This window comes from Schistocerca gregaria, chromosome 3 (assembly GCF_023897955.1).
Source record: "Schistocerca gregaria isolate iqSchGreg1 chromosome 3, iqSchGreg1.2, whole genome shotgun sequence".
Classification (NCBI taxonomy): domain Eukaryota; kingdom Metazoa; phylum Arthropoda; class Insecta; order Orthoptera; family Acrididae; genus Schistocerca; species Schistocerca gregaria.
Genome location: NC_064922.1, coordinates 257,894,060 through 257,920,649, shown reverse-complemented (window position 1 = coordinate 257,920,649; position 26,590 = coordinate 257,894,060). Strand labels below are relative to the sequence as shown.

At 44.7% G+C, this 26,590-nt stretch overlaps 1 protein-coding gene across 3 annotated transcripts in view; it reads left to right on the top strand.

Annotated features, from left to right (window-relative positions):
* LOC126356204 (zwittermicin A synthase ZmaJ) overlaps positions 1-26,590 on the top strand; it is a 133,537-nt gene that overhangs the window by 73,747 nt on the left and 33,200 nt on the right. For all 3 annotated transcript variants that reach the window (XM_050007011.1, XM_050007009.1, XM_050007010.1), the window contains exons 2-5: positions 1,514-1,649; positions 11,184-11,505; positions 18,643-18,822; positions 26,337-26,560. In XM_050007011.1, the coding sequence (XP_049862968.1) occupies positions 1,530-1,649; positions 11,184-11,505; positions 18,643-18,822; positions 26,337-26,560 (846 nt within the window). In that variant the 5' untranslated portion in view covers positions 1,514-1,529. The remainder of the gene's footprint in view (positions 1-1,513; positions 1,650-11,183; positions 11,506-18,642; positions 18,823-26,336; positions 26,561-26,590) is intronic.

The window sequence follows — 26,590 nt, the reverse complement described above, 5'->3', positions numbered from 1 at the left end:
GCAGAAGTGATGTGAGAATGGAATACCTTATTTGACAAGAGTTGTATCCCGAACGTCAGCTGATCTGTATAGGTTAACTGCAGTATCGGATACAAATTTAATGTATGTCGACTTTTTCGCCTTCGCTAGCACTAATATCCTATTCTTCAGTTGACCTATTTAGCTCAACTGAAGTACAGAATACAAATTTCACTAGTGTTTCTTCTTTCGCCTACGTTACAACTTGCATTATCTTGTTCAGATGATACTATTACTAGCGAAGTTAGAAATACCGACATGCGAAAAATTTGTATCCCATACTTCATTTCCCCTATATGGGTCAACTGAAGAATAAGATATTAATGCAAACGAAGACTAAAAATAAGCGGCATAATTAAATTTGGAGAAGGTCAACTGAATAATGGGATACAAATTGGTTTACGCCTTCGATACTAATAGTATAGACTCAATTATCCTAGTAGTACTAGCGACTGCGAAAAAACTTAAAACAGTAAAATTGGGTCCTATATAGGCCAACTGAAGAACAGGATACTACCTACGTAGTTCAATTAACGTACAGGATGCCATTGTTACATTGTTGCTTTTCATCCTTGCTAGCACTAGTGCCCTATTCTTCAGTTGATCTATAAAAGTCGACTGAAATGCGGAATACAAACTTTTCTTATGTCTTAGTATATCCATAATTCAAACGGACTTGGGACGTCAGCTAGTATAATATATGTTAAAAAATGACGAAATTCCTCGAGCTGTATTAAGGTGTTGGTTTTATTGACAACTAGTTTCGATGTTGTTACACCACCATCTTCAGGCCCAAACTTGTTGCAGCAACCGTATGTGTGTAACACTAGTAGTCAGTGGTGAGATAGGCGTGTTCCATCCGGATGGAGTTACTACCTACCTACCTACCTACCTACCTACCTATCGCACGGAACACGCCTATCTCACCACTGACTATTAATGTTACACACATACGGTTGCTGCAACAAGTATGGGCCTGAAGATGGTGGTGTAACAACATCGAAACTAGTTGCCAATAAAACCAACACCTTAATATAGCTCGAGGAATTTCGCCTTAATAATAAACTCCGCACAATGTTGTCTTTTCACCTTCGATAGTACTAGTTCCTACTGAGAAATATCGTAGTGAATTTCCAAAAACGGTGAAACACGTACTTTTTATTTGTAACCCAGAAATCAAAAACCAGTTTTCATACATATAGCTTTAAAAATATTTTAGTGCTTTCATAATGATTTATATTACAAAAAAAAAGTTTCATCCACTATTTCACACTCACAGCAGGTAAATTTGTGTTGAAACACTTATTATTTTATTTCTGATGGAGACAACAAATACCAATTTTTGTTGGGCTATCTTCAAAATTGCCTTAACAGCGACTAATTTTCAAAAAAAATCTTTCATCTCCTGTTTCAGTCTTACTGGCAGTGACCAGTACTGAGTTTTCTGTACAAATATGAGTGAGCAGTCGAGTAAACTTGTTCGGTGTGCCCACAGGTTCCACGGTCACGCGATGGGGTCGGTGCCGCAGCTGTCGGTGCTGCGCGGTGAGGTACGGGAAGACGACGCGTCGGCTGGCGCGCTTCTGCACCGCATACTGGAGGAGACGGCGGCCAGGGCAGACGCCAACCAGGTCAGTACACGTCTCCACGTTTTACTGCCTTCCCAAAAATTGACAAACACCCTACACCAAGAACGTCAGTGTGTGTGTGTGTGTGTGTGTGTGTGTGTGTGTGTGTGTGTTAGAGAGAGAAAGAGAGGGGGGGGTTGGAAAAATTCTTCAAACTAAAACTCTACTAAAATTTACGAAAAAGCATAAGATTTAATCGACAGTCTGATGTCTTTCTGCTTCTTGAGGATCATCAGAATACAGCGCATGTAAACAATATGCGAGAACAGATGATCATTACGTGGTCGAAGCTCTTTCCTCGCCCGCTTTTGCCTCCTAATGTGTCATAAGAAAATCTGATTCTGCATTGAGTAAAACCAATTTTTCTTTTTTTTACTACCCACTGAGGATGGAGAAACTTCTCTGAACAATGTTTGGGTAGTAAAACTAGAAAAATTGTTAGCTCAAAACGGAACTTAATTTCCTTATCATGTAGAACAGTATAATCGTGATGTACCTAAGCAAAATACTTCTCCATTGGATACAAGTCAGTCACTACAATAGTTTGTGAAATTTAATCACTAGCGTTGAATTTACACAAGCCCGAACTTAGGCTGGAGGCCGTATATATGATAGTTCAACTTCCACTCGAAAGCGGAGCAAAACAACGCAGTGAAGGTAGACAGTCGGCTGGAATGAGTCTTACTTCGCCCCCGTCAGGATCTCCATCTCCACTCACTGGAACGTGTCCCCCTTGTACTTTCTCCCCCACCTCCTCCCACCCCCACCCCTCTTGGAAGGTTCATAAACCATGGATTAAGACCAACCTATTCCAGTGTCCTAAGTTTTCTGTCGCCCCTGTGATATTCCCACGTCTTGTATGTTCCATCCTTGATAAGTTACGGGGTGCTACCAAATTCTACACTGATTCTAAAATAGTAAATACGACGGTATATGTTTTTAAGTCTTCTACTACCTTAGAACACCATTCATTGCGGGATCCTGTAGTGTGTTCACAACAGATATGCTAGCCATTAACAGAGCCCTCCAGTTTGTTACTCAGGCCTGCCTCAACAGTGTTTTAATATGTACCGACTCAAGGAGGGGCTTACAGGCTATAGACCGATGCTACTCCTGTCACCTTTTGGTCTCTGCTACCCATGACCTTCTCTCTGCTCTGGATTGTGCTGCCTGCTCAGTTGTCTTTCTGTGGGTCTCAAGTCATGTGGGCACTCCACGTAATGAACTAGCTGACCGTTTAGCTAGACGGGCCGATACTTTCCCCTCATTTCCTTTCATGATTCCAGGTGTACATATGCGGATACACACAATCTTCTTCCCCTAAAGTGGAATGACTTCTGGTGCGCTGCTGCTCTTAGTAATTAACTTCGCTCAGTCAAGGACACTACTGCAATTTGGAGGTCTTCCTTCAGCTCCACTGTCTTGAGCCGTCTGCGCATCGGTCATACTAGGCTCACCCATCGTTTTCTTGTGTAACGAGCCACCCCTGCAATGTGACTGTGGAACCAGACTGACGGTATTCCATATATTTGTGGGATGTCCGCTTCTTTTGGCCCTACGGACTAAATGTAGCCTTATACATTACTGGTCTTTAATTTTAGCAGACGATTCACGATTAATTGAACTGGTTTTCAGTTTCCTGCGTGAAAGTGACATTTATTTTAAATTACAAGCTTTTGCTTTAGTCCTGGTGGCAGGAAGGTTGTGGTTGGCGCCTGCCTTCGCGTTTCTTGCGCCTGGGACCTATGACCACTCCTCGCAAAGACCACTATCTTATCCCTATGTTGTTAGTTTCCTCGCATTGTTGTTTGGCCCCTCTGACTGTATCTGCCCACTTTCAGAGGACGCCTCTATCTTATTCAATTAATTTTTTAATCGGGACAGGTGACCTCGCGGTGTAGCCCCATAGCCCCCTCAATCAATCCAGGCAGACGGTCGATGCAAATTTCGTGGTAGTCCCCATGCAGAGACCACTTGCTGGTGATGGTGCAGACACACACTGATTGCTCAGTCGGTCGCCGATGGCTGCGAGCTGTATGCCATCGCACATAACGAAGGTTTTAAATGAGACTCAGACTGAAGCACTGTGGTTTCAGTCGGTGCTTGAACCAGAGATCGACGGAGTGGCATTCCACCGCCCTAAATACACAACCACATACACCATAGGAACTGTTTGCGATCATTTGACCTGCAGATACAAACGGGTCCACGGGGTTGGCGGCCTCTAGCTATGCTTGCATTGCGCCCAGTGGCCTAGTCAGAGTTCGTGATTGCTTACGAAACGCCTACCGCTATAGGCCGCACGCATACCACGCGTGTCAGGGGGATTGCAGTTCTGTCGGGCGAATGGCTCATACTCCACAATCTCTCCTTCCCATCCTCGAAGAATAGTTTAATTCGAAAACTCGCCTTCATTGCCGAGGAGGAGGATTTACATGTTGCGATGAAACTGAGAACTGTGTCGACGGTAGTGTAGCAGTGTCTAAGATGAGCAACAGCGACGTAGGAGCCAGACGTTATCGTTTAACATACGACAGAGGGGTGGGGGGGGGGGGGGGGGGCTCTAGAGGCGTGCTGAAGCCAACTTTCCTAACGGAGACACTCAGACAGATCAGGCAGGTCACGATATATAAGAGATGGCAGCGCAATCACGGGACTTCACTGATGCAGTGCTCGTAGCCCAGCTGGTAATTTTCAAAATTACTGTCAAAGTCGCAGATAGTATATTTTGACTGAGTTTGGGACACGCAATAACTTAATCCTTGAAAGGACGACGACGACGGCGATGACCTTAAACTCTGAATTTAACTCCACAAATGCTCACCAAAACAAGTCATGAAGTGAAATTCACGGGTGGAACATTTCACTCGTACCTCATCGAACTGGATTCCCATAGAATGGTCGTCTGTTCAGGGTGGTAGAAACATGACATCAAAGTTGTGTGCCTTGTCTTCGCAGGCGGTTTGGTAGTATCAGGAAATAACGAGCTCACTCCAACTGAACGTAGTTCTTTTCGGGGTGTTCACGACTCTGAGGTCGTGCATTCACTGACAACGGCACATTCTGCCGGGTTAAAAACAGATTGTCATTTACAAAGCATGGTCCCTGTTGGCAGGATCTTTCTGACTGTTCTTAAGCCGTGTTACATAGCTACTAGTGATACACCATACCTTGTAGACACGTTGGACTGCCCGCGTTGATACACCAGCAAATAGCGCAGTTCTATTGGTGGTGTGGTCACGGGTAAGACCGATCACTATAGCTCCTTTTGCGGCTGTTAAACTATGCTACACGCTGTAAAGTTCGTCGGGTGCAGTTGTTCGATCAACCGACTGACCTGAGGAAGTAAGAGTGATTTGAGATGCAGTTACTGACTCAAGGGAAGATACACACAACGTGGCTTTAATAGAAATCCCCGTAATTACGATTGTATTAACATTTAAGCCGTGACTTGCCTCACTGAAATCTGACTAATCAGATGTAGTAGAGCGGAAAAAATTCGTAACTATGACAGCATGCGGAAAATTCGCCAAAGTCAGAGTAATCTCACTACCAACAAGTAACTGCCATTCACATGAACTGCTCTCAATCCCATATCAACGTTTCTAATTAAGCTCGAGACCAAATCACAATATCATACTACGTAACCATTCAACAAAAGGAGGCGTCCACGTCCAAATCACTAATCACTTCCAGCAAAATTCAAAATCGACATTGCTATATTCTCTGGTAAGGAATACATCAGTGCGCCACTTAAAATATCTAAATAGGTCTCAGTTCCAGCATGTGGTTAAAGAATAAATTAGCAATTAGCTCGGCGCTATACACAGGGCTATTCAAAAAGAAGGAACAAATTTCAAACATTTGTTGCTTCTAAACTGCAAAACATACAAACACAATTCCAACGTTTCTGGAAAGAGAAAAATTAAAAAAATTCTCTAAGCACGTCCGACGTTACCTGAATGACAACATTCCAGAATGTTAGATTGGAAGAGGAGGAGGAGAAGATGAACTTCGTTGCCGGTGGTCTCAAAGATCTGCTTGTGACTTTTATCTGTAGAGCTGCGTAAAAGACGGCGTCTTTATCCACCCTCCGCCTGAAACATTTGAAAGCTTGCAACATCGCATTGTTGAGAATGTTAATTAGATGAGACCAGCTGTTTTCTGTATGGCAGGAAATAAGCCACCTTGTTGACATAAGTCGTGTAACACAAGGTGCTCACATTCAATACATAAAAATTTCAAGTTTTCTCTTTCCAGGAACTTTGGAATTGTTTTCATCTTTAGTAGTTTGGAAGCAATAAATGTTTGAAATGTGTTCCTTCTTTTTAGATAGCCCTGTATATTAGTATTAACATAAAACTGCTCTTATAATATTTTACAAAAGTTCCCCCTTCAGCCGTCGCAGTTGTGCCCTTTGATGTTTGCTGCATTGCCTCCCCGCCGTTGGCTGCACAGCTCTGGCCAGGAGCTGGTCCTAAGACTGACAATGGTGCCCAGTAATACATATCGTGATTTCTGCAATATATTTTTCACAATGATTAAACATAAATTGTCCCTATCATGGCTGCATTATCAGCTCCCTTTGTCAGACATATCCAAGCAAGCCTACCGCTGGTTTGGCTTACGAAGTAAATTACCACAGTCGCAATAACAGGTCCTATACACTTTCTGCAATTCGTCACGTCTCAATGTCTACCCATCTTACTGCAGTGATTATGTGCAACCTGTTGGTACATACACACTACTTCACTGGTGCCAGTGACTGCCAGGCTCTGCCCAGGGCATGGTCACAGTGCTGTTAAAGGTGTGTGTGTGTGTGGGGGGGGGGGGGGGGGGGGGGGTAGCTAACACTTCGTCTGGTGTGCTTTTTGCGAACAAAAACTTGGAACCTGGTAATGCTGCTGAAGAGTTTGACAGGCCACTAACGACGAAACCCTTGAGTGCGAGGTGACTAGTTCATTCTGTAGTAAAGCTCATTTGAAACTCTTGTGTTAACATTTATTATAGGAAAAATGCGGCTGCTGAAGACTCACAATGTGCATCAGGAGAGCGACAGGTAAGGAGTTTCTGGGAGTTCACAAATCAACCTTATACGGGACGTATGTATTACACTTCACGAAATGGACATCGACACGTACAAGAAATGTTAAAAACAAACCATTAACTTGCACCATGAACACTGAATCGCAAATGGCATACCTCAGTGATCACAAAGGATAGCACTATGAAGACCGAAGGTGGACTCCTAAGGAGTTACAAACCGCGCAAGACGTTCAGCTAGGTATCTACTCTTAAAGAATACATATAGAATCAGATTGGTGTAACGGGGTGAACGGAAGTGGTGGAATGTGATGGTATGCAATGAATGAGGAACAATTTGTCGTGGATCTTACCGTAAAACTTGATACCCTTTAAGACGTAGCTGCAGATGATGTGGTTATGTTTCATAGGCAAGGTAAAACAAACATCCAGAGGCTGAATTGCTGCAATCGTTCAAGGTGGTATGAACTGCAATGGCACACACTTTACAGGAGGTATAGTTTGCTCTAAAGGAGCATGATTTTTACATATGGGCCAGGAATCAAGCAAAAGTAACTTATTTTGACCAGCTCATATTACAGCTGTAGTCCTCTTAAGCCCATTTTCTCAGTCTTGCTTGCTGTGACGCAAATGTACCCCACTGCCCTTGCAAGATCACGTACACGAGAGAGAATCGTAGGGGGCGCAGAGCACCTCCAACATCCTGCAGGACATGATGAGTATGAAGGTGGGTATGAAGGTGGGGTGAGTCAGGAGGAAAGGTACATGCCTTGAGACGCAATAGTATTCGTGATTCTGAACCAAAATACCTCATATCGACATACGCCCTATTGCGAATGGTATCAGAGATACAACACGTTAAAAACCACATTTGTACGTTTTTCTTTAGTAACTCGGAAACCTCACATTCTAACGAAAACGTGCCTCAGTACACAATTAAACTAAATTAAACTTGCTACAAAAAGGTCACTCATTTTTTTGTCTAGGACTAACAGTTTGCAAGGAGAGATCGCAAGAATATTGAAAATCTTGCACGACGCGTGTGCACTGTAGCTTAGGTACTTTCTTAGGCCAATTTGAGGTAGTTTTTGTACTTGATAGACAATAAGCGTCCTTTATGAAAATGTTCGTCTCAACTTCCCCTATATTACTGTGGTACGTTGTGAACAATGGCAGTGAATAATACAGAAAATAAATAGAAATGTACATAAAGTGTTCCATCTCAGAAACCATTCAGGATAGGGCCTATGTCCACATCACGTGTTTTGTTCAGTCAGTAATGCCTCACCCGTCAAATGGTATACCTTTCCTCCTGACTCAGGGCGTGTATATAATTATATATATATAATCTTTTTCCTCTCTATATACATCTCTTCCTGCCCCTGTTATCTCACTGCATCATCAAACTCACTCCAATAGGACTTAGTTGATTTTTACACCCGACAGTATTTGCATGTAGACAGTAATATCTGTTAGAAGTTCGGTTGAAATTGATCAAGGGGTCTGAGTCGTTTTTATCCGCGCCTTTACCTGGATATGCATGTATTTATTTCACACACATTTGTGCCTACCCCCTCCAGCTACCATTGCGCGTTCAAGGTCTGTTAATTCCCGTCGCGAGGCCATTAATAACCTCGGATACCTTTTCACATGAATCACCTGAGTACAAATGACAGCTCCACCATTACCGTGACCTTTTATGCATTCAGTACGCGATACTTCAGGCATTTGTATATGTGCATATCTCTATCCCATGACTGCCACCTCAGTAAAAAAAAAAGCCTAGGTATTTGTGCGTCATGGGCTACACTACTTTTACATCCCCAATCACACCGTTTTGACAGTTAGGCCCTTCTTACTGCCACAGCGTTTCTTTGCGAACAGTAAGTAATATGTGTATACAGTTTGAAGTCGGTCCAGTGGTTTAGAAGATGTGGTGCGTACATATATACGTACATCATCCATGAGAAAACACAAGCAACAATCTGCTTCAACGGTAAAACATGAGAAGCATTCCCTGTTAATAGCGGTGTGAAACAGCTGTGTGTGTTAGCTCCTACATTATTTGGATTCTCTTTTCTCTTCTACATACGACGTCTGATGGAAATATTTTCAACATTGCTCACCTCAAGGCCAAGAGCAAAGTAAATACAGTTGTTATCCGTCAGTTGTTATATGCGGACGATACATAGCGAACACAAGTGAGCTGCAGTATATAATTAACAAATTATCACATGCCTGTGAAAAATTTAGTCTACTCATCAGCCTTCAAAAGACTAAGATCACGGCGCAGAGCACTACCAACCTTCCATCCATCAGCACTGATGGCAATCCTCTCCAGGTAGTTGATGACGTTACCTACTTGCGATCCACAATATGTAGCAACTTGCCCATGGACACTGAAATTACTAACAGAATCGCAAAGGCATCATCTGTCATGGGTAGATTGAGAAATAGAGTATGGAACAACGGACTGCTTACCACAAAAACTAAATTAAAGGTCTACAACGCTTGTGTTATAAGTACCCTTCTCTATGGACAACTCTAAGCATGAATCTCGACTCAACAGCTTCCATCTCCGCTGTCTCCGGAAGATCCTTCAGATCTCTTGGAGAGATAGAGTACCCAACACCGAAATCTTTCATCGTGCAAGCACAACCAGCATCTTTGCACTCCTGAGTCATCAACGTCTAAGATAGTTCGGCGTATGGATCCTAAACGGATACCGAAACAGTTGCTGTACGAAGAACTTTAGGAGGATGTGAGGCCAGTGGGGCGACCGCATCTTCGTTTTAAAGATGCCTGCAACAGAGACCTGACCAAAACCAGAATCAATCCAGGTCGCTGGGAAAGTATTGCAGATGACCGTGTCAATTGGCGAGTAACCGTGTGCAACGGCGTCAAGCTCTGAGGACGAACGCGCACAGGAACAAATCAGGAAGAGGACAAAGCGAAGAGACAGAGCGGCTTCTGTTTGAAGTCCCTCAAATTTCACATGTCCAAACTGCAGTAGGGACTGCCACTCTAGAGTGGGACTTTTCAGCCAAAGCAGACGCTGCACCAAGCATGTTTCACCATCATCCCTCTAGGATGGACGGATGCCATTATACGTACATATTTACGTACATGTATACATATTTACGTACATGTATACATACACTCCTGGAAATGGAAAAAAGAACACATTGACACCGGTGTGTCAGACCCACCATACTTGCTCCGGACACTGCGAGAGGGCTCTACAAGCAATGATCACACGCACGGCACAGCGGACACACCAGGAACCGCGGTGTTGGCCGTCGAATGGCGCTAGCTGCGCAGCATTTGTGCACCGCCGCCGTCAGTGTCAGCCAGTTTGCCGTGGCATACGGAGCTCCATCGCAGTCTTTAACACTGGTAGCATGCCGCGACAGCGTGGTCGTGAACCGTATGAGCAGTTGACGGACTTTGAGCGAGGGCGTATAGTGGGCATGCGGGAGGCCGGGTGGACGTACCGCCGAATTGCTCAACACGTGGGGCGTGAGGTCTCCACAGTACATCGATGTTGTCGCCAGTGGTCGGCGGAAGGTGCACGTGCCCGTCGACCTGGGACCGGACCGCAGCGACGCACGGACGCACGCGCCACAATCAGGACTGCACCCGGCATCATGGTGTGGGGAGCGATCTCCTACACTGGCCGTACACCTCTGGTGATCGTCGAGGGGACACTGAATAGTGCACGGTACATCCAAACCGTCATCGAACCCATCGTTCTACCATTCCTAGACCGGCAAGGGAACTTGCTGTTCCAACAGGACAATGCACGTCCGCATGTATCCCGTGCCACCCAACGTGCTCTAGAAGGTGTAAGTCAACTACCCTGGCCAGCAAGATCTCCGGATCTGTCCCCCATTGAGCATGTTTGGGACTGGATGAAGCGTCGTCTCACGCGGTCTGCACGTCCAGCACGAACGCTGGTCCAACTGAGGCGCCAGGTGGAAATGGCATGGCAAGCCGTTCCACAGGACTACATCCAGCATCTCTACGATTGTCTCCATGGGAGAATAGCAGCCTGCATTGCGCGAAAGTTGGATATACACTGTACTAGTGCCGACATTGTGCACGCTCTGTTGCCTGTGTCTATGTGCCTGTGGTTCTGTCAGTGTGATCATGTGATGTATCTGACCCCAGGAATGTGTCAATAAAGTTTCCCCTTCCTGGGACAATGAATTCACGGTGTTCTTATTTCAATTTCCAGGAGTGTATTTACGTACATGTATCCTATATACGTACATGTATCCTATATACGTACATGTATACATATATACGTACATGTATACATATATACGTACATGTATACATATATACGTACATGTATACATATATACGTACATGTATACATATATACGTACATGTATACTTATATACGTACATGTATAATATACATACATACATACGTACGTGAATACATTGATATATTAATAATTTTTTAACATTATGCATTGTTGTTGCCAGGTGGCGCTGGTGTGTCCCGGCTCGGTAGAGGATGGTGAGGCGGGCAGTGCGTCGGTGTCGCTGCGCGCCCTGGACGCGGCGGCGTCTCGCGTGGCGCGCGCCCTGGTGCGTCGGCTGCAGGGAGCCACGGGCGCGGGGCCCAACGGCGACGGCGACTGGCTGGTGGCGGTGGACATGCGGCCGCGCGCCGGGCTCGTCGTGGCGCTGCTGGCCGCCTGGAAGGCCGGAGCCGCTTACCTGCCGCTGGGGCCCGGCTTCCCCGCCGCGCGAGTCCACCACATCCTGCGTGAGGCGCGGCCCGCCGTCGTCGTAGCCGACGCCGGTGAGTCTCGCAGTGACGCACGTCAGCTGGAACTCGCCGCTGTGTTCCTTGAACCACTCCACCACAATCCTGACCCCTCTTGCTGGAAAAGCCACTGCTGTAGGGAAACATGATCGTAAGGAAGTGGGGTACGTGGTCAGCGACCCCTTCGCCATCATGGTGCCCTACACGATCTCCACAAGACACATGCTTGTCTAGGGTGACCAGACGTCTGGATTAATCCGGACATGGCCTACTTTTTAGTTCTTTGTCCGCGGTCCGGGCGGATTTTTACAGTGTCCGGCTTTTTCGCGATACAGTTAAATTTACAATTCGTCCCATTCTATTGCTCTTTTCTCCAATACTTTAACTATTGGCACAGCCTTCGTGATAAACACGCACAAAGGCGGTGTAGGTGGCACCAGGATCGTCGATGCTATCGTTGATCTACCTATAAGCGAATGCAAATATCGATTATTTAAAATTTTCGTTTCGTATCTTCGCTTTGTATTGGCTTGACTTCCTGTAGTGCACGTGTGATTTCGGAGTGCAATTTTTAACAGAGTGAGTTAGGTAAAACATTAGGCTACGCCTAAACGAAAGTGTACATTTTCTATGTTCTTTCCTGCAAAAATACGGCTTTAAGGAAGGAAGAAATGAATCTGAAGCGGAATGTAAGCTATGTGGAGCTGGAATGTACGTCTCGGTGGCCAGTAAAGGCAAGAAATAACTCGACAGATTAATTGTCACGGTTTTATTTTATTGTTTCATAGTCATTCAATTTATTTGTATTCGGAAGGTTAAAGTGCAGTTAACATGTCGTCAGCTGCTGCTTGAATTGTAGATGTTGATAGCGGTGCGTCGAATGAAGGGAGGTGAATGGTCTTAAGTTTTTCGCTTTGTAAACAATACCGTGTTCTTCACATAACAAAACAATTGACGCCACATTGTCACCACAGTCAATGTTTTTAATTTTTTTATATTGCTCAGTTAACCACCACTTGACCATCACTAACAATTAACTACTAGTTTCACCGGTAATTCCCGGCAGTCACGTGACTTGTCCAAAGCTGACGGGTCGTATCCTCATCTGCAGTTGACCCCTTTGACGTGTCCCCCCTTCTTCCTTTGTCTCCCTTTGTGAAGCTGTTTGTCCTTCTTTTTAAACAACTGCTTCTGGTCACCCTATGCCCACGTGGATGTTTCCCAGGGCACAATGGAAATGCCGCCAGCTTGTTTCTGTCCCACAGCACAGGTGTCGGGGAAGACGACGGATTGACCCCCTCCCATCGGCATAATGAAGAAAGTATCGGGATTCATTACACCGTGCAACGCTCTGCTACTTTGTAAACGTCCAGTACCAATGCTCGTGTGTTCATTTCAATCGTAGTTTCCGGTGTTGTAGAGCTAATGAAATAGGTAATTGTTTAAAATTGCCTTCGGGTAGCTCGCACTCGGCAGTAGGATGGCGGTCCTGTCTCCACCCCGCCTTCGCCGTGTTTCGTAGTTCAGTTTCTGCTGCGTCTGGAGAATTTTCAGTGTCGGAGCCCGCGCTCTCCTAACATCGATCTTAGCGGTGGAATCTACATTTTGAAACAATTTATACGGTCATGTAACTTCAGGTCCAACGAATCGTACCCTGCAGCCATTCACCATGGTAGGCCCTCGTTCGCTACTAACTGACAAAAAAAAAAAAAATCACGGAATATTTTTTAGTCGATTACTCGAAAACGAAGTTTTGACCTACTTCACCGTACAGACTGTTCCAAAAAGTCGATCCCACCGCTGGAGACCTCTCCTTCTAAATACATTGTCAGCTCCCATTCGTGATTTTTCTCGTATTGAGCAAAAGCGGACAGAGCACTGCGGCAACAGCTTGCATCGGAAGAGAACCCACACGGACCAGTACCCTCACGGCTCTAGCTCTCATCACCCGTCACAAATGGAAGTGGTGCTAAGCACTTTGCTTCACAGAGGTCGTGTGATCTCAGACAAAACCTAAAATCGCAACTGGACCACCGAAGGGACCTGTTGCAGAAAAGCGACTGTAGCGACCGCCAAATTCATCGCGCCTTGAAGCAAACGACCACACCACAACCAACTCCCGATGAAGACCAAGCTAAAAAGATAGTCTACATTCCATAGGTGGGCAACTTGCCTAGAAAAATCGGTGCAACTTTAATACTACAAAACGTCTAATATATCTACTGCATGATACTTGCTCTCCGCAAAGCCTTGGCAGGCATCCTCAATTTGAAATTGGCACCTGTCTTTTGTGGAAGACGCCTACGACCGTTCGTGTGAGCAAACATCACCACAAAAATCTCTGCTTATTGATTAACTTTAAGTTGAAAGTTTCCATCACTTAATTGGAATGGTAACGGAAACACGGTGTTGCTGTGAGAAACAAAGTTACAAATTTTCTATAACAACAACATTTATTTCCTAAAATTCATGAAAATACTTCTTAGTCACTCATTTAGTACAGTTATGGAATGCTGGCACTTCATCCGTACTACAAAACCGAAATAGCAATTTTATCCAACCTGAGTATCTCTCCTAATTAAGATGACTGTAGGAGCTATCGCGCAGAGCGTCCGTACTTACCAGAGTCTCACCAGGGAATGCCCAACCGTCCCCTCGTCCGGGGTCCACACACGGTGGCCGGAAGGGCTCAGAGTCTGCACAGCGGCTATTTGCCAACCTAACGGGGCCTGCTAACACGCGCGTGGAACTCATGTCTCTCTGGTCCAGTGCAGTCGCACTCTACTTGATATAATGGTTGGCTAAACTGCATCCCCAGATTCACACAACCCCCAGCAGATAGCTCACGCATACGTCAGCAGACAACCCGCATTCACATTTACAGACTCTGATGTAACATAGTTTCGAATAATAAATCTCATATTGCACGTCCCTGAGCGTTGGAAGGGCATCCAGGTGTGTTCTGAGTATAAAACTACTGCGTGAAGCCATGTAGCGGCTCATATGGAGCCGTTACACTACCACCCACTGGCGAAGACCAATTGCTCTTTGAAGACAGCAAAAGACGATCTGGGACTCCGGAACTCTGGAGTGTGTTACATATCATGCGAGTGCGGGAATACATATGTCGGATAAACCATTCGCACAGTTGCAGAAAGGTGCACGAAATACGAACGGCATACAGACCAGCAGCCCTCAAAATCGGTAGTTGCTGAAAATTGCCTTGACACTAACCACAAAATGAAATACAAAGATACAAAAATTCTGCACTACGCACCCAACTATTGGGATTATGTAGACAAAGGTAGTCATCGAAATCCGGCTACATGAGAACAGACACGACACATACAAATATAAGCTCCCTGACGGCGTTTAATGATCATTCAGTGCAGACGCACTCGTCCCCCGAACTCTTGCGGGAATCAGCTAGAGGCTGCAAGCAAAGAGGGTAAAGGTCAGGAGACGCTAGGTATGTTGCGTGCGACAAGTTGGGAATTTGGGAATTTCGGATAGACGTGAAGCGTCCTCGGATAGGCGAATCCGGTAAGGTGACCGCTCGTGTAAAGCGGGAAATCTGAATTTGAGTTCTGATCCGGCACAAATTTTCACTTGTCACCATTGAATTATCAAAGACCGATAGCGGCTAAGATCGGAATTTCCTCATAAAAATGTTCATTATCGTTAACATTAATCAGATACACCACATCCTTTCGATAAGATTCAAATAATGCTGATGTTCCTGAGACACTTTGAGTCTCAGCTTTATCCACGATAGTGCTGTTGACTGGTACAAATTTTAATCCATTACTCCGGCCTACATAATTGCAATGGATAAATTAATCGTCCAATGGTCTGTGGAACATATAACCGAAAGGTTCAACCGTGTCTCACGGGTCAAAGCGAGGCTGCCAACCTTAATTTAGACAGCGTTTAGTGTAGCAGTGTAACAAATTAATCTGGATCCGCCAATAAACATTTCCGATTAATGTGCAGAGGAGCATGTTGCGTAGTTTGTCTCGCTCGCCCACAGTGCGTCGATTCTGGCCGCCACGACAAGGTTGACTTCGCGCGGTGCTATGACAGCTCCGAAGCAAGGAATGAAGAACGTTTGGAACTGGATGGACTTCTCTGACTATCCAATCTCAACAAGCAAGAAAGTTTTCCGGATGAGTAAATACTTACGCTCTCTGTCACAGACTTCTCTAATACAACTGAACTATACTAAAATGCACTGCGCGGCCTTCTCTTTCGTCTTTAACCAATTGTGTGTTCATCTTGAGTTAACAGCTGAGGTCCTGCTTCACAAAGCTTGTGTAAAATAATTCGGTCTCTGTGTTGATTGACGCATTACAGTGCCGGAAGAAGAGGAACACCCTCAGAGACACACTAATTTTATTGTCAAGTGAACTGATATGTAGTTAGCTATTATAAGAGCATACGATAACAGTTTCAGTCCAAACGAAACAGTCGCAGTAAATGGTGTCCGAACAGTCGCATCAACACAGTGTCCGCGCCTCTAGCGACGACGCAGTCGTGTATTCTCGCATGTAAATGATCATATAGTTTGCTAAACTGCATCCTCCGATAAACTATCCCAAACATATCGTGCCTTTCGTTGCAATTCGGCAATGGTTCTTGCAGGCCTTGGAAAAAAGTTGCCATTTCATTGAGCCCCATGCATGTTCAATTGATGACAGATATGGTTAGCTTTCTGTCAGAGCAGTTGTGTACACCATGAAGGGCATGTTGCGTTGCACAAGCCGTATGTGGACATGCATTGTCCTGCTGAAAAAGCACATCACTTTTCTCCCGAAGTAATGGCAGTAACACGGGAGTAAGAGCTTGTGCAATGTAGCAGACACTGGGAATTCTGTCCTGCAGAAACACCAGTGTGACCATGAGTTGTAACGGATGGCCCTCAACAGCGTGAAACCTGGAATGGCACCTGTGTCATGAGTGAATGCACTCTGGCATAGGTATCTCAACAGGTCTATGGCATATACGTGTATGTCTGTCACTCGCATACAGACGGAACCTACTCTCGTCACTGAAGACAAGAGCACCATTCTACTCTCCAGTGAACTCGACAACACGACAGTAGTCGAGCTTGCCGAAGTCGTCTGTGGTAGACTGGCCAGAGGCACAGCGGATTTTAATCCTGTCTCTAGCAGACTGTTTCCAAATGGCTTCTGATGACATACCTGGTATAGCAAGTGCCGATGTCATCGATAGATCTACACTGTGATCAAAAGCATCAGGACACATGACTGAACATGACTTAAAAGTTCGTGGCGCTCTGCATCGGTAACGCTAGAATTCAATATGGTGCCGGCCCACGCATAACCTTGATGACAGCTTCCACTCTCGCAGACATACGTTCAGTCAAGTGCTGGAAGGTTTCTTGGGAATAAAAGAGCATTCCCCTTCACTGAATCCTGCGCTGAGCAGAGGTATCCAAGTCGTTCGGTGCGGCCTGGCACGAAGTTGGCGTACCAAAACATTCCAAAGGTGTTCTATAGGATTCAGGTGAGGACTCTGTGAAGGCCAGTCCATTACAGGTATGTTATTCTTGTGTTACCATTCCGCTACAGGCCGTGTGTTAGGAACAGGTGCTCGATCGTGGTGAAAGATGCAGTCGCCATCCCCGAATTGCTCTTAAACGGTGGGAAGCAAGAAGGTGTTTGAAGCATCAATGGTGGCCTGTTCTGCGATAGTGCCACGCAAAACAATGGGTGCAAGCCCCGTGCATGAAAAGCACCATAACACCACCATCGCCTCCGAACATTACTTTTGCCACGACACGTGCTAGCAGATGACGTTGATCGGGCATTCGCAAAACCCACACCCTGCCATCGCATCGCCACATTGTTAACCGTGATTAGTCACTCCACACAACGTTTTTCCACTGTTCAATCGTCCAATGTTCACGCTCCTCACACCAAGCGAGGCATCGTCTGGCATTTACCGGCGAGATGTGTGTCTCAAGAGCAGCCGCTCAACCATGAAATAAAAGTTTTCTCTCTTCCCGCCTTTGATTGTAGTTGCAGTGTATTCTCATGGAGTTTGGAATTCCTGTATGATGGTCTGGATAGATGTCTGCCTATTACACATTACGACCGTCTTCAACTGTCGGCGGTCTGTTAGTCAACAGACGCGGTCAGCCTCCACGCTTTTGTACTGTATGTGTCCCTTCACGTTTGCACTTCACTATCACATCGGAAACAAGGATCTAGGGATGTTCAGGAGTGTGGAAATCTCGCGCACAGACGTATGACATAAGTGATACCCAATCACCTGACAACGCTCGAAGTCCATGAGTTCAGCGGAGCGCCCCATTCTGCTCTCTCACGTTTTCTAATGACTACTGAGGTCGCTAATATGGACTACGAGGCAGTAGGTGGTAGCACAATGCACCTAAAAAAAGTGTGTTTTTGGGGTGTCCGGATACTTTTGATCACATAGTGTACATCTATATCATACTCTCCAACTCACCTGATGGTGAGTGGCGGAGCGTATTTCTGGTACCACTAACTAATCCTCCCTGCGCTGTTCCACTCGCAAATGGTGCGTTGGAAAAATTGTCGGTAGACCTCTGTATTGGCTCTAGTTTCTGGAATTTCCTCGCCGTTGTCATTACACGAGATGTATGTGGGAAGAAGTAGTATGCCGACACTCTCGAAATTTCAATACTGAACCTCTTTGTAATGCAGAATGCTTCTCCTATAACTACTGCCAATGGAGTTTGCTGAGCATCTCAGTAATGCTCTCGCGCTGACTAAGCGCTCCCGTGACCAAACATCTTTCTCTCTTCTATCAGTCCTACATAAGGATCCCATGTTGATGAACAATACTCAGGATTAGGTCGAACAAGTACATTAGAAGCTACTTACTTCATGGATGAGTTAAATTGTGGGCGAGACGTTGGGTTTAAATGTGGAGGCTTTTAGAGCTCGGCATAGTAGCCCGGAACATTTTATTAATTGCGTCGTTTACGCAGTGAAAGTTTACATTTTACAGATAAATCACTAACATTACATCCCCTGAATATGAATGTTGCACCCTGGTACCACTGAAAAGCCCTTGAGGATGTTGCAGTTTTTCCTCAACAGTGCTTAAGTTTGTTGCCCTCTTCCGTCGCTCTTGTGACGATGGCCTGTGTGTGGTGTGTTGCAGTGGACACGGACGTGCTGGGCGGCTACAGCGCGGTGAGCTTCAGCGAGTTGGAGCGCGAGGCGGCCGAGCTGTCTGGCGACCCCCTAAGTGACGCAGAAACCCTGCAGAGCAAGGAGCGCCGGCACGAGTCGCCGCTGGCGCTGGTCCTCTACACGTCCGGCAGCACCGGCGTCCCCAAAGGTACGTCGCACTCTACATTTACACGCAAAGTGTCTTTCCTGTGCCTTGTCTTCGGGTCCACTAAAGTGACAACCAGACGCGGAGATTGCCGTCCTACGGGCCAGGGTTCGATTCCCGGCTGGGTTTTTCTCCGCTCAGGGAATGGGTGTGGTTGTCTTCATCATTTCATCCCCATCCGGCGCGCAGGTCGTCCAATGTGGCGTCGAATGTAATAAGACCTGCACCAAGGCGGCCGGACCTGCCCCGTAAGGGGCCTCCTTACCCATGACGCCAAACGCTCATTCCCATACAACAGCAGATAGGGGAATGAATGTTCGAAATATCGTCTGCCACAATACGTGCAGAGGAACGCATAGTGACAGTGTCTGATTTACCGGTTATAGTAAAGTTTGTCCATCCTCAACTTCTCACATCCAAACTGTGGCGAACTTGCTTCTCGTACATGTTGCCCCATCTGGTTTCTTCTCCGTCGGTCGCGAGCCCTAACGGTTTTGCAATAGAGTGGATAATGTGGCAAGATGTTAGATTTAAATGCTAAGCGTAATAAGAATCGTAAGCTACTCTTACTACTTTTATTTATCCAATTGCAGAATTAGTTACAGGATTTCTAGGGCCAATATATCGTTACAAGTTTCTTTTAATTTACGTCTATGGTCACAAACCTTTTGATAACAGATTACCGGTTTCGGTCTTTAATGACCATCAGATTTATTTTATAAAAACAAAGTCCTAATGTACTGCAGCCATAGTGGCATCGTCAAATGTTAAATGCGGAATCAGCACCCGCATTGTCAAATATATATATATATATATATATATATATATATATATATATATATATATATATATATATATATATATATATATATATGGTGCATATGATATCTATATGTATTTGACGATGCCACTATGACTGCAGTACATTAGGTCTTTGTTTTTATGAAACAGATCTGATGATTGTCATTAAAGACCGAAACCGGTAATATGTTACCAAACAGTTTGTGACCATAGACGTAAATTAAAGGAAACTTATTACATATACGGGTCACTGTTTTTTCGCGACGATGTCGCAGCTTGTGGAAATATATTGTTAATATTCGTAATAAGATACCTGGACATTAACCATTAGTTTCCGGCAACGCAGTCACAAAATGTTTCACGCGGTCTTAGAATCAACACGAGATCGCACAAATGTTTCCCGAGGCAACTTTTCAACAAACTGTTCCGTCTTCACGCGAGATCAGATCTTATTCACGGATTCCTGTATTATCTCCTTAAAAACATTAGGCCTACCTTCTCGGCGACCGGGGTTGTAGGTGAGTCCCCCACTGACTCCCTCTCTGTTCCCGTAAGATACGACGCTTGCTCTCCGGGCCGTTCTCGCGCTATGTGGACATCTGGCACGTCGTTGGATGAGTCTTACTTGTGAACCTACTACTCGCTAGCCTCCCGTAATAAATTTTTTCTATACCATACGTTAAAACATTTGAACAAAAATGATTAAATGTGGGCAGGAATGTGGCAAAACCGCAAAAGTTGTCTCGTAAGAAATAATCAGATCACGATACTAAACCACATTTAAAGGCAAGATTCCCATTTCAACATCATGAACTATTTTGTTTCCCGCAATAAATCTTTGTAGCCTTCGTGACCTAATGGTTAGCGATATTAGGCATAAATGTGTAGCTGAAGTTGGTTGGTAAAATATGAAAGTTTCGCTCAACAAGAGATTTGTGGTAAGGACACACGTCATAAAACAAGATTCGACAGCAGCGATCTTTAGATAAAGCCTACAGCAAACATTTTTAAAAGGTTAATACTTCAACAATGTGAAAAGCACTAAAACTTCAGAATATTGACAATCTTCTTAGGGTTCCGTGCCTCAGATGATAAAAGCGCAGTCCTTACACGATCCTCTGCCTCGTGATGACTGGGTGTTGTGTGATGTCCTTAGGTTAGTTAGGTTTAAGTAGTTCTAAGTTCTAGGGGACTGATGACCATAGGTGTTAAGTCCCATAGTGCTCAGAGGCATTTGAACCATTTGAACCTTATACGATCTATTTGCTGTCTGTAAGTCTGTCCGACGGTTGAAAACCTTTTCCTCAAGAAAGGGTCGGCGTATGAAGTTCAAATTGTCATACCCTTAGATCTACAGGCACCTGGTGGTGTAAAAAGTTCAAACTTCTAAGACAATGCAATCAAAAGATACGTACATTTGTCACATTTTTGATACTCTCAAACTCACTCATCAAAAGCGATAGGGTACTTTCCGTCAGTCTAGAACCATGAAATATGGCATAAAGGGTTAACAGCAAAAGTAAAGGAACAATCCGAAAATTGCTAATCTGTAATCATATCCCACGAAAACAAAAAATTTTCTTTTCATTTATGACTATCTGAATTGTCAGCATTATCATTGAAGCATTCTAAAAATGTCTTGAAATCCCTGTGACCGATATATTGTCAGTATCAATGTCGATAACAGACAAAAAAGTGATATTGTCGACATCAGGGATAGAGGTCTTACTCGCAACTGGCCAATTTTTTAAAAGTTTCTTCTACGTTTTATCTGAAGATCAGAGCCTGCTCTTGAAACGTGTCGTCTGACTAGTGACCTTATTGCAAACGGTGATTGAGCCAAATTTTAATACTTCACTAATTTATATTTCTATACGGCTAAAACGGTGCTCATCTGCTGTTGCAGTTGCACACCTAAGGTTTCCAACAAAAATTTGATGTTCAGCTCTTGATAAAATTATGGGCCGAATTTAAAAGTTTAAAATGTCATAATCCACTCATTGACATGTATAACCTTACGTTCAGTGTTTAACACAATAAGTTTTAAAATTAGGAAGTTTGTATGTCGTTTCCGGCATCGGAAATCGCGACGCGCAAATTGACACTTCATTTATCTAATGAGCACTTAGCTACTTCAAACTAAGGTTTACAGATGCTTTGAAATCTCGAGGAAACTTTCTCTTGCTGACACCACTCGTAAAATGACGAAACGTAAAACATTTATATGTTGGTAGATTTTCGCTGTTCACGCTGTAAAACTTCAGCGTCATTCATGACGTTTTAATTAGTTACTACTTCGCATCTAACTCTTTCGCAACACATCTTTCAGACATTATCCACCTATCCCACTGAATGCACCTGCAAAATTATGTCATTGTAAGACACACTTCAGGCGATATATCATAAATATTGAGATGCGTGAAAAACTAGCTTTTCTTAAAACAGACTGAAAATTACACAGACTATACATGTACACTGTTGGATAACGAAAGCACTTGGCAACGTCAAATGAACTCGTCTGTAAAGTAATCAGACGTTTTGGAAGTGTTTCATACGTGGGAGTTACATTCTTTCCTGAATATGGGATGGGAGTGGGTTACCAGTATTCTACAACCACCACCTTGCCTCTAGCTGAAATGGAAAGTTCTAAGGTAACTAAATTGTCACGCGAGCTACCAAAGTGGAGTCAAACAGAAAGGCTTGTACCAAACAGAGCCATATGACATCTATTCGTTTATAAACAAAACCTCTCTTCGCACAGACACAAATTTTTTAAACTATGCAGTAGAAGCTCCGGAGCAGTAGATAAAACATACAGTGATCACCACAGACCAGTGTAATGATCCTAGGCTAAATAAACTCCGGTGGAGCAACATTCCAACCAAAGCCATTCCGTAGCACAAGTTTCCGTATCAGGAAAGCAAGAAAACAGTCGGAGTGCAGTCCATGAGAAGAAAAACTACGTAACGAGAAATCAATAAATGGCCTAGCAGCTGTTAATGACATTCAAGGTAAACACAGCATTGGATGTAAGTTAAACAGCTGCTCACTTGATTTGTACATCGCAGTCAGACGAGCTGACCACACGACGCGCAGAGAGTAACACTCGCAGCAGCAAGTGGAAGCTCACGCTGGTAGTAGTCCAGACATTGTAAATATAGCACCGAAACGATGCTTGCTGTGCATACCAAGTAGCCAGCATCATAAATAACATCAAAGTGCTACATCTGCGATTAAAACAAATTTGAATACATACAGAGCACGGGGTAGCTGAAAACAAATCATAACAGTACATTGTGGTAAGAAGCAATGAATCTTGTTCTTTTAGAGCATTGGTGACAAAAGGCAAGAAAACGGCAGAGAAACACTAATTTATTCTATAGGCGTGGTTTGTTTGTGCGCGATACTGCAACTCAACAACCTAAAACTGCAACCCCATTAGGGTTATGTGGTATGGTAGCGTTTCGTCCCCCATCCATGAAGGTTTCTGATTGAACCTGCAGGAGGTGGGCTCAATGACGCGGGAGTGAAGAGAAGGCATCACAGCAACGGATTATTTATGGGAAGTCAGTGAAGCAGCTAGGATTGGAGTGCCGATGTGTCTGCGACTGGGTTGAATGGCCGAGGTTGGTGGAGGACGATCTAGGATTATTTAAAACTTTAAAGACGTTAGAAAATGTCCCATCAAGCTGTTCTAGCAGGCATACGTTCTAGCTCAGAAAAGGCGATGTCGAGACCTATGTGTCAGTATAATATTGGAACAGACTACAGCGGTTCAAGGAAAAGTGAAAGTTACAGAATGTGCAACTATGTTACAGACTATTCTCACAAAACACATGAAAATAAAGAGCAAGCGAAACGGCCTTTTTTTCAGCTAGTATGTCGATAACTTCTGACTATACTATGGCTTCCATGAGATAGAGATTAAGTGCTATGTGGGTATAGTAATATTGCCTCAGTGTCCACGGGATGGTTCAAAAGCTCACTGTGGGAATATACTCAATTACATCTGCGGCTTGAAATCTCAAGTTCCGTAACGACTTTGTAAACTTGTCTTTTCTGATGCGAGAATAGCTGTGAAACTATGGGTTCAAATGGCTCTGAGCACTGTAGGACTCAACATCTTAGGTCATAAGTCCCCTAGAACTTAGAACTACTTAAACCTAACTAACCTAAGGACATCACACACACCCATGCCCGAGGCAGGATTCGAAACTGCGATCGTAGCAGTCCCGCGGTTCCGGACTGCAGCGCGAGAACCGCACGCCCGTGAAACTATGGGAAAATTCGTGTTAATTTTTGCTTAATCTGTTGCATGTAGTAAGCGATAACATACGAAAAGTGTAATTTATATGATCAGCAGTTGAGTCTCTGACGCCTGTTCTACGCATATTACTTGTGAAGGAAGCGCTTTCTTTTGACGAACGTTCTGTACTACTGCATGTCCAATGTGTAAGACACGGTCTACTGGCGGCCGACCTCTGTGCCACTGTGTATATTCTCTCTTCTTTCTATGCTGTATATGTTGAAACGTTCCCTTAGAAAAATTATACACGACTGGTCTATATGAAACGTCCCCTTTGAAAAATTTATACAAGACTGTGCTTAAACTGACTCACAATATTTTTAGCGCAACGCAATCTGACTTCCAAAAATCCCTACGAAAGAATGGCCCTGACTAACATTAACCTATACGTTTCACAAATCACTTACCTCACCAAAAATCTTCGTTACTCAAGCTACTGCAATACAGCGAGCGCCACTACTGCCAGCTAAATAAGATTCAAACTACTGAAGGCACTAACTACTGATAGGCATAGTTAGCAAATGAAAGATTTTAATAGAGAACAAACAATGTATTTACCTCACTAGTCATAATATATATAGCAGTTCATGACACCAATTCTTACAAATTTCAAAACTCCGCCATCTCTCTCCCCACGTCCATCACTGCTGGCGGCTCACCTCCAACTGCGCAACGCTACGCGCTGTTAGCATCCAGCTGCCACTGCCCGACACTACAAAGGCAGACAACAATGCAAACTAAACACAGACTGCGCACAGCACAGCCAGTGATTTTCATACAGAGCCCTACGTGGCGGCGGCGTTACCAATAAAAAAAACCTAAACAGCCTACTTAGAATGTCCTAGATTTAAGATCAGGAATGAGATCAGATTATTGAAATCCTGACTAAGTGCCCGTTGGGTACGGAGCGACCCTTGCATCTCGGTCTATTAGGCGTACTCATGTTCTTGAATGCCTGTGTTCTGGTACCCAGAGAAAGTTAACTGGAGTTCCACAGTAGCTGAACGATCTTCAGCACTGAGTTAATAAGATGAATGTTCTTGATCTTCCGTATCACTGCGGTGTTGTGTCGATACAGTCATGTCGTGGACTGAACTACTCTTCTATTTTCTAATATGTGATAACCATAGATCAAAAGATAGTAGTGTAAACCGCGGCTGGTCCCGGCGGATGTTCGAGTCTTCCCTCGGGCATGGATGTGTATGTTTGAAATTGCTTTATTTGCGAGTTATAAAGCATAATATCATTTGTGGTAGGTATTACATCAAGGGAGTTGAGAACATCCTGGAAATGGTAGACGAAGATCAGACCGTAAGTGCTCGCCGTATATGTGGGTTCCTGAGTGAACTGTGTGGCACCTGCTTCGGAGACTGCAATTCTACTCTTTCCACCTGCAGAAGGTGAAGAAGCCAACACCTGCAGACAGTCCTAGACGTCAGAGGGTATCAACTTGGTTCTGCAGTATTTGGTGTTGTATAATGAACAATCAGTTAATCGGACCCCATGTTGTTCCACAGAGCCTGGCTGGCTGTGTATCGACAATTTTGCGAACTTGAAGTGGGTGGTCTGCTTCATGATGTCCTACTTGATACACAACCAACTTATGGTTTATGTTCGACAGTCTCCTCTCATTCCAGTCCGGAGACAAGAGAGTATCTGTGTTACCGATCCCTGGCCCACCAGGCCTCCGGGTCTTAAGCCGCTATACTTCTACCTTTGCCGCCTTCTCAACGAGCTCGTGTATGGCGTTACGACGTAGAACGTAGCGAACTGAAAATGGCTGCTGCAACTGTGCAGAATGATGTGAAAGGAGACTGCAACATTCCGACAGCGATAATACTTCGAGCACTTCACTGACTTCGTCCCCTTGGGCATCACGTTGAACATGTTCTGGCGTAAATGAACTGTACATAGTTGCGTTCAATTTCGGGTCTCTTCTTGTCGTTGCTTTCTGTGATGAATTAATTTTTGTGTTGTACTTGCGATCCCTATTCTACTGCGTATCTTGGAAATGAAGCATTTTCAGACAAAACTTCTTACATAGCATTTTACTTTTATTTTGATGCATACATTACTGCCACGAAGCGCGTACAGTTCTGAGTCACGCTGCATACAGTTTGTTTCTTTCTTACTTGACTTACTGTGCCGTGCGGGATTAACCGAGTGGTCTTAGGCTCTGCATTCATGGACTGTGCGGCTGGTCCCGACGGAGATTCGAGTCCTCCGTCGGGCATGGGTGTCTGTGTGTGTTTGTTTTAGGTTAAGTAGTGTGTAAGCTTAGGGACTGATGACCTTAGCAGTTAAGTCCCATAAGATTTCACACAAGTTTGAACAATTTTTTGGTAGTGCAGAGGTGTGAGCGATGAGCGGATAGCAGAATGTGAGGTGTGCGGCCTCTGTGTGGTTGTAGGAGTGCGCCTGACGCACGCCACGGTGCTGAACCGCCTGCGCTGGCAGTGGCGGACGTTCCCGTTCTCGGAGGGCGAGACGTGCGCCTTCAAGACGGCGCTCAGCTTCGTGGACCACGTGGCCGAGCTGTGGGCGCCGCTGCTGGAGGGACGGGCTCTCGTTGTCGTGCCCGCGCACGTCACCAAGGACCCCCAGCGGCTCGCGCTCCTGCTGCACGACCACCAGGCAAGGCACACGCACACTTCCATTACCTTA